Source organism: Micropterus salmoides, unplaced genomic scaffold (genome assembly GCF_014851395.1).
Source record: "Micropterus salmoides isolate LMB-PRFRI ecotype aquatic unplaced genomic scaffold, ASM1485139v1 Ms_hic_scaffold_5, whole genome shotgun sequence".
Taxonomy (NCBI): Eukaryota; Metazoa; Chordata; class Actinopteri; order Centrarchiformes; family Centrarchidae; genus Micropterus; species Micropterus salmoides.
The window spans coordinates 16,153,643-16,170,070 of record NW_024044237.1 but is presented as its reverse complement, the minus strand read 5'-3'; the positions used below and the strand labels follow the sequence as shown (position 1 = coordinate 16,170,070).

The 16,428-nt window shown below is 41.8% G+C and overlaps 1 protein-coding gene across 9 annotated transcripts in view; it reads left to right on the top strand.

The window, feature by feature from the left end:
- The window catches only part of col23a1a (collagen type XXIII alpha 1 chain a), a 150,396-nt gene that overhangs the window by 108,424 nt on the left and 25,544 nt on the right, over positions 1-16,428 (top strand). For 7 of the 9 annotated variants that reach the window (XM_038699190.1, XM_038699195.1, XM_038699196.1 and 4 more), the window contains exons 3-5: positions 8,314-8,358; positions 11,555-11,562; positions 12,864-12,890. In XM_038699190.1, the coding sequence (XP_038555118.1) occupies positions 8,314-8,358; positions 11,555-11,562; positions 12,864-12,890 (80 nt within the window). The remainder of the gene's footprint in view (positions 1-8,313; positions 8,359-11,554; positions 11,563-12,863; positions 12,891-16,428) is intronic. The other 2 variants (XM_038699193.1, XM_038699194.1) reach the window with 1 other exon arrangement.

The following is a 16,428-nucleotide window of genomic DNA, read 5'->3' as shown; positions in this document are numbered from 1 at the left end:
TCAGGTGACCCATGTCTTTTCTTAATACCTCTGTGCCAGTATGTGTTAACCCTCATGCTGATTCTCCTTGAGGACTGGATTTCACACCTTCAGACTTCTTGGAAGTTCCTGCGGCACCGGTGGCCCCGATGTGATCTACGAACATAACCCTCATTGTCACCTTGAAATCGCACCAATGGCTGCTGTCGCTTGCCTTCAGGTACCTCAGCCGTTTGTTATGGGACTCGCTGGTTCCCACATCTGAAGGTGGCGATTGGTCACAGGAGGTTTGTCAACAACAAGCTCGACTCAAATCACACATGGTAACGTGAAAGAGAGTAATGTGAAAAATGTGCAGGTATTTCTTTTTCCAAGTTGAAATCATTGAGAATAGGTGTGTGTGTGTGTGTGTGTGTAGAGGTGTAGGGATTGCTCATTCTCGTGCAAGTGTATTTGCACGCTTAAAATCCTCTGGAGTACCCAAATTCCAGCATCTGTTGTTTCAGTCCCTACTTAAGAAAGCACCACCCAGGAGCCTGTATGAATGGTGCCGAAAACCAAACCTCTCCCGTACACGGCGGCATGCCCAGCGTCAACAAACACACATCTGAGTGTGAATGTGTGTGTGTGTGTGTGTGTGTACACATGTGATTCACATGCATTCAAGGAGGGTTTGTTTATCTGGGTTGAAATCATTTAAGGCATCGTCACGCAAGGGCTTTCTTTCCGAAAAAAGAACAGACTCACAGACATGTGTATTAACATACGGTCATATCTCCAAACTCCCCAAATTCCTCAATATTTTTCAGGGTTTTTCTGAAACCTCTGTCCTCTGAAAATGTTAAATAAATTTATGAAATACAACAACACCAGGGAAAAGAGCTGATTCTCTTTTCCACACAGCAAGGCAAACCAGACTGTGTAACTTTTTTTAAAGGATGAAGCAACACTTTTTGCAGTCAAACACACTTTGGCTCACTTCAATACAATTAGGAATTGTGCTGCTACAGTCTTACTTGGTCTGGTATGGACAGATGTTTAAGGTGGCTAATGGTGGCAGATGTTTGCAACCTTATATTGCTGTATACAAATAAAAAAATAAAACTTGCCTTTCAACTGAGTCAGCTTGCTGACTTTAAGTCTTTATTGTTCTTGTGCTAATATTATATTTCATTTGTCAGTTATCATTACCCCTAGATATGGCCACAGTGGCTGTTATTCAACAAAACTAACAGTTAGTGTCTAATGTTTAGGCCGTCATCTACTAAAGTAATCAATCTCAAGACAATGTGACCCTGAACTGGGTGGCCACCAGCTCTAAACAGTTTGCTGGGGGAAACCCTGTTTTCAGGCCTCACTTTGAGCCTGGGAATACAGCTGTTTTTTTTTTGTCATCTGGCTGCTGAACTATGGGTGCTCTGGTCCACTTTGTTGTGATCTGCTGTTATTTGCTGTCCTCTGCGCTGTTTTGCTTGAGCATTCATTGTTTTGACTGCGTCTGTCTCTCTGTGTGGGGCGGGTCCGTCTCTGCTTTCGCCTCTTATTACTTGGGACACGCGTTGACTACCCAGGCAGCCTTTCACCACCAGCCTGCCACTCAACGCAAACCACCTGCAGGACAGCAGACTTGATGCAGATCATGCCGGGGTCTCTTTCTTGCAAACCTGTGCACACTCACAAGTAAATATAAACACGTAACACGAGTTTTCCACAAGTGCAAGCTCTGTCACACCAAAAACAGAGATGAACTGTCAGAGATTATAATGCAGGCAGCTTTTCGTAGATGGTGCTCATTAGGAACAAATGAATAGCGCAGCAGACATAAACACCCAAACAACCCTCCGGCTGTAAGAGCATGGATGCATACTTACTCTCTCTCTCACACACACACACACACACAGGTTTATAGCAGCGTCACTCAGCCCTAACTTACCATGTCAAGAAAACTATATGTTGATCACACTCGCATGGGCATGAAATAGGCATCCAAACCCTCACGCAAATGTGAGAACCTCTCACACAGACGCCCTCTCACTCAGCCCCGGGAAATCCACTCCACAGTCACGCAACACTTGATGTTGAAAGTAAAACATGAAGGTCCACTTGGTACCAATGTATTCTCTACTTCTTGTTTCCCAATCACAGATGACCTTTGCATGGATACCAGAGTGATGTTTACTGTATAGCATCTTTCTCTAACCACATTTCATCAGTCGGAGAGAGGTGAAGTATAGTCCACACAAAAGCAGGGAGTTTATAACACATGTTACAGGAACAGATGCACAAAACAGTCATTGCAAATGGCCAATTTTTAGTCAGTTTAAGAAAGGTAACCTTTGGTTTGGGGTCCTTGGAACCTCTTAAACTATGTAGTGAAATTAGACTCAGGATCACAAATGTCTTTTACATGATCTACAAATGAAAAATAAAATTTACAAATGTACAAACAGCTTGTTAGAATTTCTGTTATTTCAGGGAGTTAGACATCTCGGTGTTCTAACTGACCGCAAACATAAGTATCCTAAATATTATAAGCCCAATTTGTGGCAGAGGTAAGGATTATCACTTGATTATTTTCTACATATTGGAGTTTAACAAGGTCAGAAGAAAAGGGAAAGAGTATTCAAAGAAAACATAATTTCATTTTGCAAATATTGTTGTATTACTGGACCCCAAACAATGAGAACACAAAGTTAATTTCAACAAAGCACAACAAACTGCATACATATTTTTGAGCTGTCAGTGCAACAGATCCTTCCATCGATGGCTGTTGTTGCAGTCAGCGTGGATATCATTTTGATGTTATGAAACTGATAAAAAAAAATCTAACCATTTGTTGCCCTATGCAGATAGATGTTTACTGCATCGCTAGGTTTACTAAGTAATTATCCTACACTGAATTACTTTATTAAAGCTGTGCCAATCACAAAGATGCCATTTTTTTAGAAAGAAAGGCAGGTTATTTTATAGGCATTTGTGAAATGAGGAACATTCCCATAATATGTTGAACATTAAGTGTACAATGTTTCAGTCTTGTGCAAAAGGTAGATGAAGTCACACAAACACTGATGTTGGATATAATGGGATAATTAAACACCTTGCGTGCATGTGGCGTTGATCTTTTTTTCCTAACACAAGAAGATTTGATGCTGTGAGCTCAGATTACAGGTAACTGTTCTTTCTTGTTAGATTCTGGTTATCTGATCTGTGAGACTGCATGGCTATGAACCCTGTCTGAGCCACTGAACCCGGGCTGACCCAGTGCAGGAGAGACACAGGGCAGCTGGAGAATGAATCACAGCCATGTGAATCACATCCGTTGTCTTTCTCTCGTTCTGTTGCTGTTTACATCCACAGCATGTGTCCCCCATTTTATTGGAGCGAAAGTTGGACAAACACAGGGAAGACGCTGACAGATTAGGAGACAGTTGGGAAGAGGTAGTTTTATTTCAGAGTAGGAGGCTTAACAGCTGTCTCCATCTGTGCAAAGACGAGATGGACCGAAAGAAGGGAAATCCTCACAATTATACCTCAGATCAGTTAAAAATTTCAACAACAGCAATTGACTTAGACGTCTCATTATGAGCCTTTGTCAAATAGTAAAACAACTGACTTTGCAATTTTAAGCAAATGCAGTATGTTTAAAATCAATAACTCTTGAGTGTGTTGTCTTCTCTTTGCTGCATGAAACAGTGAAGAGCAAATCTCTACTTTTTCTTTATGTCTGGATGCCTTCATACAGACACCTCCTCTACGTTTTTGTGATTGTAATTAAAGGACATTAGAAGGAAATCTGACACTGGGATTTAAAAAAAAAGAAGTGGAAAAAAGAAGTGAGAGAGCAGATGCCATATAGATATGTTGCCTCCAGCTAACATGGAAGCAAGAAGTTGACCTTCACTACTTACACCCTTCCTCTCCACATAACCCAACCCCACTTTTCTCTGCCTTTGCAGTTAAATTAAATTTTCTCCTGTTGCAGGAGGAGTATTGGGGGATATGCAACAGAGGAGGAGTGGAGAGGGTCGGGGGTAGATGGTTAGATGGATTTAAGTCTTGTGGTTGTGCATATGGAGTATCACATTCTGCTATTTTCATTTGACTCTTTATTGCTCCCAGTTGTTGGGTTAAACAAAATGGGGCCTAACAGAAGGGGGGGGGGGGCACTTTGTTTGCGAGAAATGTCACAGTAGCTGAATAAAGCCAAAACACAGCTATGAGAAACAGGCAGTTAAGTGGAAACCAAAGTGAAGGAGCATATTAAGATGCATTTGGCAACATTCACTGGAGAGCTAAAATGATGGAGAAATAGCTTTTTAACTCTGCTCAGGTAGTTTGCACTCGTCAGCAGGAAGGTTCAATATGCCGTAGTATATGCATGTAAGTCTTTATGGGAATCTGTGTTTGTGCGTGTGTGTGTGTGTGTGTGTGTGTGTGTGTGTGTGTGTGTGTGTGTGAGCTTATACACAGGACAGTGATGTTAGGTATGGATCATTATCCAGTCGCTGCCTAAAACATCCCATGTAAAGACAAATGAAGAAATGAAGGGTGCTGGATCTAGGCAGAGATCCACATATTTGTTTGTCTCAGTCTCGGGTTTTTGACATTCTCTCACACACACATAGACACCCTTACAGTCCTGGGGGTTGACTGTAACCGCATGCTTTCCAGCCTCCACAAATAGAGAATAAGTTTAGGGTAAGCTTGTGATACAGCACTTCAGGTGAACATCTACACACAGCTATTCACAGTTAACAAGTTGAAATGCAGTTCAGTGCTCCAGAGGCGTGCAACCTCTGACATACATATCAATTTTAAGTTGCTTTGGATAAAAGCATCAGCTAAATGTAATGAAAAATTGTGAATGTATGTGTGTATGTGTAAAGTATATGTGTGTATTATCATGTTGTTCCCAACTCTTTACATGCTCATATTCATATTCATGACAGCTGATTGTGAGTGAACATGCATGTGTCCAGCACTATCTGTGTCCGTCAGAGAGATCTATGCACAGAATGTAGTTTTCTTTTCTAACTGCCTGACATTTGTGGAGGTCCATCTTTCTTTCTTTGGAGGGCTTTTCAGCACTTGTAACAGTGAAGGACGAACACACTTGTTCTCCCATCTCCACACTGTATTGTGTCATTCTTTTTTTACTTTTTTATGCATCTGTTAACCTCAATCCCCTCTGACTGCTCCTCTGGCATCCTCCCATCTGCTCTACGTTGTTTAAACCAAGAGCAAAGCATGATCCCCTTTCTCTCTCTAATATACACACTGTTTCTATTTTGGTGTGCTTGTGTGACATTTTCTGACCCCGGTATACCACCGCGACACAGGAAGTGAGGGCTGACACCTAAGTCATGTCATGTGTCTGTGTGTGTTTATGCCTGTATATCAGTGGGTATGTGATCACTGCTCTCTTCTGAAATAGGAATCTGAGCCACTTCCACGCTTACATGTACACACACACTGCTCTCCACTGTTACTGTTTTTCTCATTAATTCCTCCAGTCAATTCAGCCCTACATCAGCTTGTCATCGCCCACCTCCATTCCCCCTCAACTCTGCCACTCAGGACCATTTACACTCCCATGTTTCAGTCACTGTGACGCCCGCACCTCCAGCGATTGGCGTCCGATCTGTCAACAAGCCGACGGCTGCCTTTTATGTCTCAAATAAAGGTAGAGCAGGCATGGCCCCTGGTGACCCATATCCTATAATGCATATACCTGCTTAAGGAGGCACTTTGAATGAATCATGTTATACAGGGATGTTTTTAAGGTTTGCAGTCATCAATATATCCCTACTGAGTTCATTTGTCTCTGCCATCTTTCCTCCTGGTCACTCTTGTCATTTTTAGCTGCAGTATATATATTCCTCTCTGTCCCTCCCTGTTCATTTTTCAACCCCGACTGTCTTTCCTTCCCATCCCGCCACTCCCTTACAAATTCCTCTCTACCCACGTCCAGCTTGTCCTCCCCATCTCCGTCTCCTGCAGCCCTAGGGGACATGCTCCTGCCCTCTCTGCAGAGGCCTCAGTCCCCAGCAGAACTGCTCCATGCTTCTGTTTTGCTGTTTAAGGATGCAGGGGCTGAAGCAGGGGGAAGTAGAGCCCACTATGGAATATGGAGACTATTAATATAAATGCTGCGGCTGGCAGGGTGCGTGTGTTAGCTGGCATCTGTGTCTGAGGTTTGAAGGTGTAGAGGTGTTAAATGATTAAAATTGTTCAAACATAAATTTTAAATGAGAGTCAGTAGGTGCACAGCTGTACTCATTCTCCATTGTTACATTTTAAATTGTTTCTTGTCATTGCCAACAAAGTCTGGCGGCAGCTACAAACTGAATCAGAAAAATAATAACAAACAGTAGACTTAGTTAAAATTCTGGTCAAGTGGTTCACAGTAGACTGGGCAAATCTTTAACTTAACACAGGCAACCCTTCTGTTTTTGCTATTTCTTAAATCCTGCAATGCCAAAGTAATGAATAGCGTATTGCTGTGGCATGAAGGCGGGAAAGAAGGATGAAAGTAGGAAAGGTAGACATGAGAAGGAGGTGGAGGAGCATGACTGAGCCCTCTTTGAAAGGGTTGGCAGAGTCAGGAAGTGATTAGGCCACTACAATAACTCCAATAAGGACAATAGGGAAAACATGTCTGCAGCCACAACCACTTAATATCAGGAACGTACACAGTATGGTTCCTATTTCATTACAAGAGCAGGACTGAGCGTGGGAGGATGGGCATGTGGAAAGAAAGTAAGGTGTTACCTACAGGGGGGGTTTCAGGCCACGGAGAAGAAAACTGAAGGTTGTTATAGCTGTCAAGCTATGGAGACATGCAGTTTGCAATGATAATGGTGGCAAATTTACCTTTTGGAATTCATACAAAGTTTTGAAACAATTGTTCATTAAGTTCATACAGAGGATGACAAAAAGCAAGCTTCTCAATGCTGACTGGCAACCTTAGATTCTGTCAGCTGAAATGACAACTGTAGCTAGCCATCATTAGCTTCACATTGTTTGAAACTCCGGTTGACTCATTCTGAAACAAGAACCCAGTGAAATGGTCATAAATATGTGGTTCCAAAAATTAAAAAGCTTAAGCTAAAGCTTAAAGTCCCAGGCAAAAAGTCATCATCCTCACCAGCTGATGGTCCATGGAAATAAAGGATCAGAACTGTTCTTATGCCGCAGGGTAGAACAGTATGATAAGGGAAAATTTCAAGATCAGAGAGTTATCTCATTCTGACATAACTCTCTTTAGATGAATAAAAACAGACGTGGGCAAGAAGCACAAAGGTTATGATTATTATGAGATTAAAGCTTTATTGTTCCTATTATTCCTATAACAGGACGGAGTCGTTAATGATATGCTGAACTCTGATATTGTAGCATCCAGCTCCCATGCAGTGTGTAAACACAATCAGAATCAGCTTTATTGGCAATGTGTACACATAGAAGGAATCTGACTCTGGTTTTAGGTTGCTCTTAATGTACTTACAGGTATGTAAGAACAGACATGCTGAGTCCATTAAGTCCATTCCTTTCATATTTGCTCTGGTCATTTTGATTTTTTCGAAAGGCTAAAAAAGCTGCAGCACCGTGTCCACAGTTGCTAAGCTAAAGCAGAGCGGTGACCGATCTTTCTGGGCCTGAGCAGAAACCTGTGCCTTTCTTTGTATAGTGAACTGCAACATCTCTTAAATCAAGACCTCTGTTAAATTACCTGGAAGACAGTTATGCAAATAAATGGCGGTAAATGATTCATGGTCTGGTAGCAGCAGTTTGCGTCTGAGGCTCTGAGTTGGCCCTCTCTCTGGCCACATCATCTCCTGGTTTCTCAACAGCCCTCCTGCTATTTTTCACAACTTTATCAGACTTCTCCATCAACAGCAGAAATTGTTAGACCAGAAAGGTGGTGGCAGCAGCTGCGTCACTGCAGGGTCAAAGGAAGTTTTGCTGGATGAAGCCCAAGCGGTGGGGAATGGGTATTGTATTGTAAGTGTGTTTTTAGACAGAGTGAGGCGAGAATCTATCTTAAACAGCCCTGAAGGTCCAAGTTGTCCAGTCTGAAATAAAATCAATCAATACATTATGTTCTGATTGTAACAGTATTTTTGTTCTCACTTTGTTTTTGTTTCTAGCATCTGAATCTGTCCTTACGCTGCTTACGCACGTACATTGTAGTACTGTGCCAGCTCACACAAACTCAATGCCAAGCACAACACGTGACCACCAGCAATGAAACAGCAAGTGATGCTCGGTTGTTCCCTACTCATCCTTGCAGTGCTGATCTGGGGGATTTACTGCTCTGTCTGTGTGTTTTCACAGGACCTCCAGGAAAGCGTGGAAGGATGGGAAGAAGAGGGGAACCTGGTAAGCGACGCCCACCACCTGCATTGTCTGTTTATTTCCCCCTTTTCTCTTTTCCTGGAAGACACTCTTTCTTCATCTATCTCTCTTGCTCCCACACTCCCTTTCTTTCCCTGGGTGACTGGATAAGTTCGAGGGCTGGTAAAAACAGTGGCCCATGAGTCTGGCCAGTGGAGGATGGGCTGCAGTTGGCTCTTCTCCCTGTCCCTCGCTATTTGCTCCGACATAGCGCTAACCTTGGCCATGTGGTTGCATTAACTTTGCCCAGATGTCAGTCGTTCTCGCTTAGCGGTAGCAGCTGCAGTAGTTCGGGCCTAATGAGACTCTCCGTTGCCAACATCACTACCCACCACTATTGTGTTGCCTTTTCTTTCCATCTAGACCACAAAACACTCATCAAGGAACCAAAACAAGGCAGAGACATGACTCTTGTTACGCAAATAGTTGTCATGACAGATAGCGGATGTTCTACAAGTTTGAGTCACGCTCATTTTAAATGGTTTTTATTAAGTGTTGACTCCACCAAATTGTGGAGCGACACTGTTAGACGATTTTATCAAAACCTGCAGGACTGAAGTTTTTCTGCAGGATATGTGTCAGATGGGAAAACTTCCAGTCTGGCTGTGATTCATTGTTGTGGATATTTGATTTAATTAGGCCTGCTCCTGTGAAGATGTTGACTAAGTGAAAGATCACCAGTAACCTTAATTGCTCTATTTAGCGCACTTTCTGAAGTTATCAAAGCAGTACAGTGTATTTGAAATTAACTTTTGCAAGCTGCTTTTTTAGCTTGTCTATTTACTTAATTTTATTTGACATAGAATATTCAACGATGAGCTGAGGCAAGTGTTTGTCACTGTAGTGCCAAAGTGTCTTTATTTTCAAGTCCCACAATCCCAACTTTGTTGTGTACCTTTGTTTTTCTATTAAAGGATAATGCTGGAGGTATTTTAGATTGTTCTTATTGTCGACAAAGCCCGTGAAAAGACAAAAATACTCTCTGGAAATGTTCTGACTTCACCAGCTTGCTTGTGGCTCTCAGTCCCAAGCCCACTGATTCTTACCGAAGATGTAAATCTTTAAATACAGTCACAAATATATAGTTCAACTTTCAGAAAGGCTCAGCAATTTACTTAAACAGCTGAGCACTGCAGTGTTTAGCAAACATTACCCAAACAGGAGTTAAAATTGGATTTTCTGGTTTCGATTATTGTTGATTGTGATTATTTACAGCAGCATGACAGTGTAGGTGGGATTGAAACTTTTTTCATGAGTTTTTGGACAACAGTGGTTGGTTTTATATGGGATTTGCTGACAATAAGAAGAATATAGAAAACCACCAGACTTCTCCTTTAAATCCCCATTTCCTCTTAATCAACATAGATTACGGAAATCCGTCTTTCAGCGATTCCATCAGGCGATCACCAGGACAAGTAAATGACTGTGTTTTTCATCAGTTTGGTATGCTTTTCCAGCCACTTGGTCTTTTGGAGGATTATCATTACGGTTCCGTTCACCCAAGATGACACTCATTAGCTGCTCGCTGTTTGTCACAGGTTGACCTGTATCTGAAATGGGTGACGTAGTTCTGTTTAGGTTTTCTCTCTTGTTGTTTACTTTTCACATTGCAGCCCGGGCTATAGTGTGGGGGTAGGGGGCACAGGGAAACTGTTGCGCCATCCTCTAGCCGTTGACTCTGGAACAACTTTACAAGACCAAAAGTGGTTTTCCCCCTTTTCTGAGAAAAACAAATGAGAGTGGAGAGAAGAAACAGAAACACAAACCTGAGTAACAGGAAAGAGGGCAGACAGAGTAGTTAAGTATACATCGCCTTGTCTCCTGCGTTGACTCTCATTATTTCTGTTTCTGTCTTTTCCTCTTCTCTTCTGTTTACTCCTCTCTTTCTCTTTCATTCCCTGTCTCTTTCTTTCTCATTAGTTTACACACTCACACACACACCTCTCAAGTTCAATGGTTAAAGCTGGTCTCACTGCGTAGCTCTCTTGCCAATGTGCATTTGTTTACCTAACTGTCTGGCCCAGGTCCTTGTCCCGGCGTCTAGACACAGCTAAATTTGATTGACTTGGTCTTCATGCCTCATAAATCCCAACACCTCTCCCCGCTTCTTTCCCCTCTCGCCCAAACCACCTTCATTTTTTTCACCCCTGTTTCTACTGTCCCTCTGTCTTGTCCCAAAAATGCACTTTTCCTTGAAACAGCAAACTTCAAGGCTCACATAGATTCTGGTCACATTAGCAGGACTTTGTATGTGTTTATATAGTAAGAAAACACCACAAATATCCCACTTTTCCCCGAAGGGAGTCTGTTTTCAGTCTGGAGTTTATGTAGATGTTTAGCATTTGTATCCATGCTGATGAGGTGTCTTGTGCCAGAACTGCAGTGGTGGCGTAGCTCCAAATTGTACCATCGACTGTAATTGTGTTATCAGCATCGTGATTGGTTTTAAATTTAGAACAGATAAATATAAACCAATCACTAATATAAAATATTTTAATGGGCAAAATGATATGTTCACTTCATAGGGGTTTGGGTGGTTTATTAGTGCCCTCGGCCTTGGACTTTTAGGAGAATGTTTTTTATAAGAATATTCCATTAAGACCCAGACCACTACGAACAAGAGGAGTCCTTTGATCATTACTGTTGTTTCTGGTTAGGCTAAGTATGAAAAACAGAATGTACTTTTTGCTGCTGAGGCTCAACATCAGAGCATTTCAATCAGATCTGAAAAGACTGCCCTGGAGAAATCTCGGAGACATCTTTTTTTGTACTTTAAAGGGACACACATTTTGCCAGCACACCCCGACCTTTCCACTGCCTGTTTGTCCTCCATCTCATACACCCATATCTTTTTAGGAAACACAGTCTTGATATGACTTCATATCCTAATGCAAAACATAACCTATTATCCAGAAGTCTGTTTATCATAACGGGTTCACCGCAAACTCCACTGGCAGCGGCTCTAATGAGCTTGTTCTGTACCTTATTTAGGTGGTTAATTAATGTCATCATCTAACAAACCGCATTGCATGTGCAGTTTTTTTGTTGCACACCATAGTTCCGAGGAATTGATTGCTGTACAAACCAGAGGTTAACATAACTCACACATGTTGCTCTTCATGTGTCACTGGAGGTTTATAGAATTTATGTTCTAATGCCGATTTCTCTTTTTCTGTTGCAGGACCTCCTGTAAGTACAATCATCTCATCCAGGTAGTATTGAAATACGTAATTGAACGCAGTAATTTCCTTTGGCATTAAACATGCAAACACACTCACATACAAATACAAATACATACGCTATACAAACTATGGTTTTCTCCCACAGCAGTAAAACATGAACCAGTCACACAGACTGTCACAGACTCACACACACATGTGCATCCACAGAGCACAGCAATAAATGGACCACCTAGGGAACCGTGGGTGTGTTCATGTGAGTGCACTTCTATTTTTGTGTGTGTGTGTGTGTGTGTGTATGTGTGTGTGATGGTTAGGGAGCGGCGACTTACTAGCAGGGAGTTATTCTCCTCTGTGGGACTATAACTCCTGTCGACACTCTCACACACGCACACACACACAGCAGATAAAACACACACCTGAACACAAAGCAAAGACATGCACTAACTGGAGACTGCTGCTGACTTCAGGTTTGAATTATTTTTCATTTAAAATTAAATGTTCTGACCAGACTGGGAAGACAGACTGTGAGCCTTTTCTGATTTTATTTTTAAATTATTTTACTAACATTTTTTTGTGGCCACATGTGACACAAATCAGACATGCAAAGGCGCAAATGCTCCGAAACACCATAACGCTAATCTGGATGTCGGGGTGGGAAACAGCGTGTCCGGCTGAAATTTTCTGGGAATGGTTTTATTGGAGAAAACTGTCGCGGATTTACTCTAAATGTGCATGAAACGATGTGTAATTTCTTTTTCCTGAACACACCCATAAAGTCAATGGGAAGGTGTGGTGATGTAACAAGTCACCTGCTACGCCACAAAGTAACAATCTGTCAGTAAATTTTGTCTGAGTCAAGCATGGCTGGGTGCTGAAATAAATCAAAAACAATGTAAATGGCAATTTGCTTTCTAACTATTGTATGCAGGTTGCTTTGAGTGTAAATGCGCAAATCGGATACGGCTCGCTTTTGACACGAGATGTAAACAGTTGCCAAAAAGATCAGATATAGCCAAAAGAAATAACTTGGAATTAACTTGGAGTCAGAAGTTGTGGTTTAAACATACTGTATGATTTTACCTTCACTCAGTGTACATTAATTCCAGCTTCGAACTCCATATAGAGTATTTTAGTTCAGAAATTCAAGTCTTTAAAGGTAAACTGTACCATGATCATGTGTATCATTTAATACTTGTCTCCTTTAGAATAAAGTGTAAAGTTCATACATATACAGCGTGTTGTGTGTAGCTGTTGATTTCTGTTCTAACCTGTCTCAATGCTTCATGCTTTAATCTCTAACCTCACCAGGGCAAGGCTGGACGGGATGGATACCCGGTAAATTTGATTTCTTATTTATCCTGTCACTCTTCAATTCACCCAATCACTTCTCTATTGTCTCTGGATTTGTTGCTTTATTAGGCCTAGGCCTTTTTCTGTTGTCTCCTTCTCTGATCTCTAATCGCTGCCTGTCTCCTTGCCTCTTCATGCAACCTTCAAAATTTTCTCTTCACCAATGATGTGTCCTGCCCCATGACTGAGAAGTGACTCAGACACAAAGACAGTTGTATATAAACACAAGCAGACACAGACGGCCCAGGGAGGTGAAATGAGACCCTAAACTTACTGACTCAAGGCAGAAAATAGTGACATAAAACATATTTCCCGCATGAAAATGAGTAAACGTGAGGAGCGGTAAAAATGAAGAGGAAATCTTGTGACGATATCATCAGTAAACATAAGGCCACACAAGAGTAAACACTACCAACGAAAATGTGAAACATTCACCCACAAGGTACAAATCATTGCCTTACGCTTTTAAATGGGATTTACCAATGTTTGAATAATACAACCATGTACATCCATAACTACTGAATTCAAAGCAGATCACTGATTTCCACCACTGAAGAAGCATAACACAAGACTGAGAGCCCCTTCTTTTGTTATCCAGAGATATAGCGGCCTCTTGTGGCCGGTCAGACTACTGACTTTCTCCACAACTGCTGAGCTGAAACAGCTCATGGCTCTCTGTTGCTCATTTGTGGTTTAGCCATCGTCAAATTCTCATCATCTAATACAGATACACCCTCAGCATGCAAGAGCTCAGGATGTATGAGCAACTGGATTCTTCAAAACTGGATGTCCGCGTGGTGTGCAGTTCACATGAAGCGTTACCATATGTAAGGGCCTGTTTGTGAGTGCGTTACATGCTCTGTGAAACACCGTGTGACCCCTGTGTCTGGTTGCCAGTGCAACATACAGCAGCCGCCCATGTTGGGTTCCACAGCGTCTTGTCAGTTGTGGCGTTATGTGCCTTTTTCTCACTGGGAATTTTGGGAAGTTCATTACCCATGGGACTTGCTCCCAGTCAGATTCCCAGTCTGCCTGGCACTGCACAGCCCTCCTGACGGGAAATGCCTGCTGCTAATTACACACAGGTGGGCCGAGCGCACGAGGAAGTGTGTGCAAAATTTGTGTTTGTTTGCCTCTGACTCTATCCATCTTCGCCGCTGTCTTCATTAGAAAAATCCCAACGTTGTCGCACATTATAGTGTTTTTAACCTTAAAACATCTGCTTAGTGAAATGATGTAATGTAATGCATTACCTTAAAGCTGCATAATCTGGCTAATCCTTCCCAGTCTAGTTAGCATAATGAGATCAGTCCTTACAGCTCTATAATGACATAGATGAAACAATATCACAAATGGAGGAGCCCTGTTTGCTAAGTGAAAGAAGCAGCTTCCTGTTATGTTGCCTGTGTGCAGGTATGATGACTATGGAAGCTGCATATATGAAGTTACAGTGAAGAAACAGTAGATTAATCACACTGGCAATTAACATGGACAGCACATTATTTCATATAGCAACAACAGAGATGATCATGTTTCAAACATTGAAGCCGTTCTTCCTGTTTGGTAGCAGTGTTTGTGTATCTGTGTCCATATGTGCAGATGTGTGTGAACTCCATCCAACCACCCATAGTTTATGTCGATCTCTGTAACAAAGGCCAGAGCTGTGGAAGTGGTCAGAGGTCTGTGTGTGTATATGCGAGCGAGCAATATGTTTTCATATCAATACCTTCTCTCATGCTCATGTTGAGAGGCATGCGCACATCGACACAAATGAGTGAAGTCAGTTTCCGGAGAGCAGCGCGGTGCTAACTGTGCTGTGCCAGTGACTTGTGCCAACAAATTTTCTTTCTTTATTTTTCCATTGTTAAAATAAACAGCTAGATCGCTTTCCAGCACTTTTCTTGCCCTTTCTCACCCGTATTATATCTCTGTCCAATTCAGGCCTTTAACCCTCAGCAGGCAGATTGACTGTACACATTAACACATCATTCGCCAGTATGAACATAGCAATTTCAGTAATTTACTTCCATTTTATGTTACTTTATACTTCTACTCCATTACAATTTAGAGGTAAATACTGTACTTTTTCTCCTCTACATTTATTTGATAACTTTAGTTATGTTGCAGATTCAGATTTATTTATGACAAAATATAATCATCAAATAAATTATGATGTATTATTATAGGTTAAGATAAGACTTTATTGATCCACGGGGGAAATTCACAAGCTACCTAGCAGTAAGTAAAGTAATTAAAATTAGACCCACGAGCTGCATCCTTAAATTGATTCTTACACATGAATGCACCAATAAACATTAAAAAAAAGGATATAGTATACCCTATTCTGATTGTTTTACTTGTAACAAAGTATTTGTACACTGTGCTATTGCTATTTTTAATACAAGTAACAACAATTGTCACATAAGCTATGTGAAGTCACGTGCACATGTTTGCCAGCGTGTCAGCGTGCATGTACTGGACTTCTTTCATGTGGCATACACATGTCTCGCAGTCGTTAGGTTCATCAGACTAATCCATGCAGCAGTCCACTTCCATGGAAGCAATGGTAATAATGATAAACAGTGTTAATGACATGCAGTTTGTGTGTATCTCAAGTATGAGTTTGTGCGTGCTGGTGTATGTTTTCTCTCCTCATGTAACCCATGTCACTTCTTCCTCTCATAAATCACAGGGGGGGGGTTGAGTTTCAGAAAAAAGCCTCCCCACTGTCAAACAATCAAAGTTAGACAGACTGACAGAACAGTGCAGGGGAGTAAACACACACCCACGTACACACCAGTTGATTCTCATTCATATGCGCAGTCACCAGCGTGCCCCACCACTAGTGTGTTTATACGAAAGTCTGTGAAAGACGCGGACCTCACTCAGCAGAAACAGGCCAAGGCCTCCATTGTTCAGCCTTCCAGGCCGCTGAGGGTGGATTAAAGCCAGACAGTCACCCAACAACATGTCAGTAATTTTCTGTCCCAAACACACAGCACTCTGGTATGCTTTATTGTGCTCTTTGGTTCAAGATGCAGCCACTTCTTTTTCAAAGAGGGAAATGTATCACAAATTATGTTCATGTAGCCCTGTCAGAGAGTGGAGTTTTGTCCCTGTGGCAACATTAAAGTAACTGGAGAGGAGGAAGGCCTGAAAAATATTCAAAAGATGGTTGGTGGATCACTGTGAGAGAGGAAAAGATATCAAAGGATGCAAGAGAAGGAAAGAAATTAGAACCAGGAGAAAGGAAATACAGGTCTCTCTCTCTCTCTCTCTCTCTCTCTCTCTCCTCATCTTCCTTAATTTTGATGTCACATAATTAAGCTCATTGTGCGTGACACATCACCATGTGTGTTTCTATCTGAGGCGTCTGCTCTGATGTGCAGACATCAAGTTTTCATGCCGCATCCTCAACAATTACACCCTACTGGATAATTGCCAGTCTGCACCGTAGGGAGTATAATAAAGACAGCAAAGACACCCGTTGCCCTGTTTCATTGGGATTAAGGCACACACATCA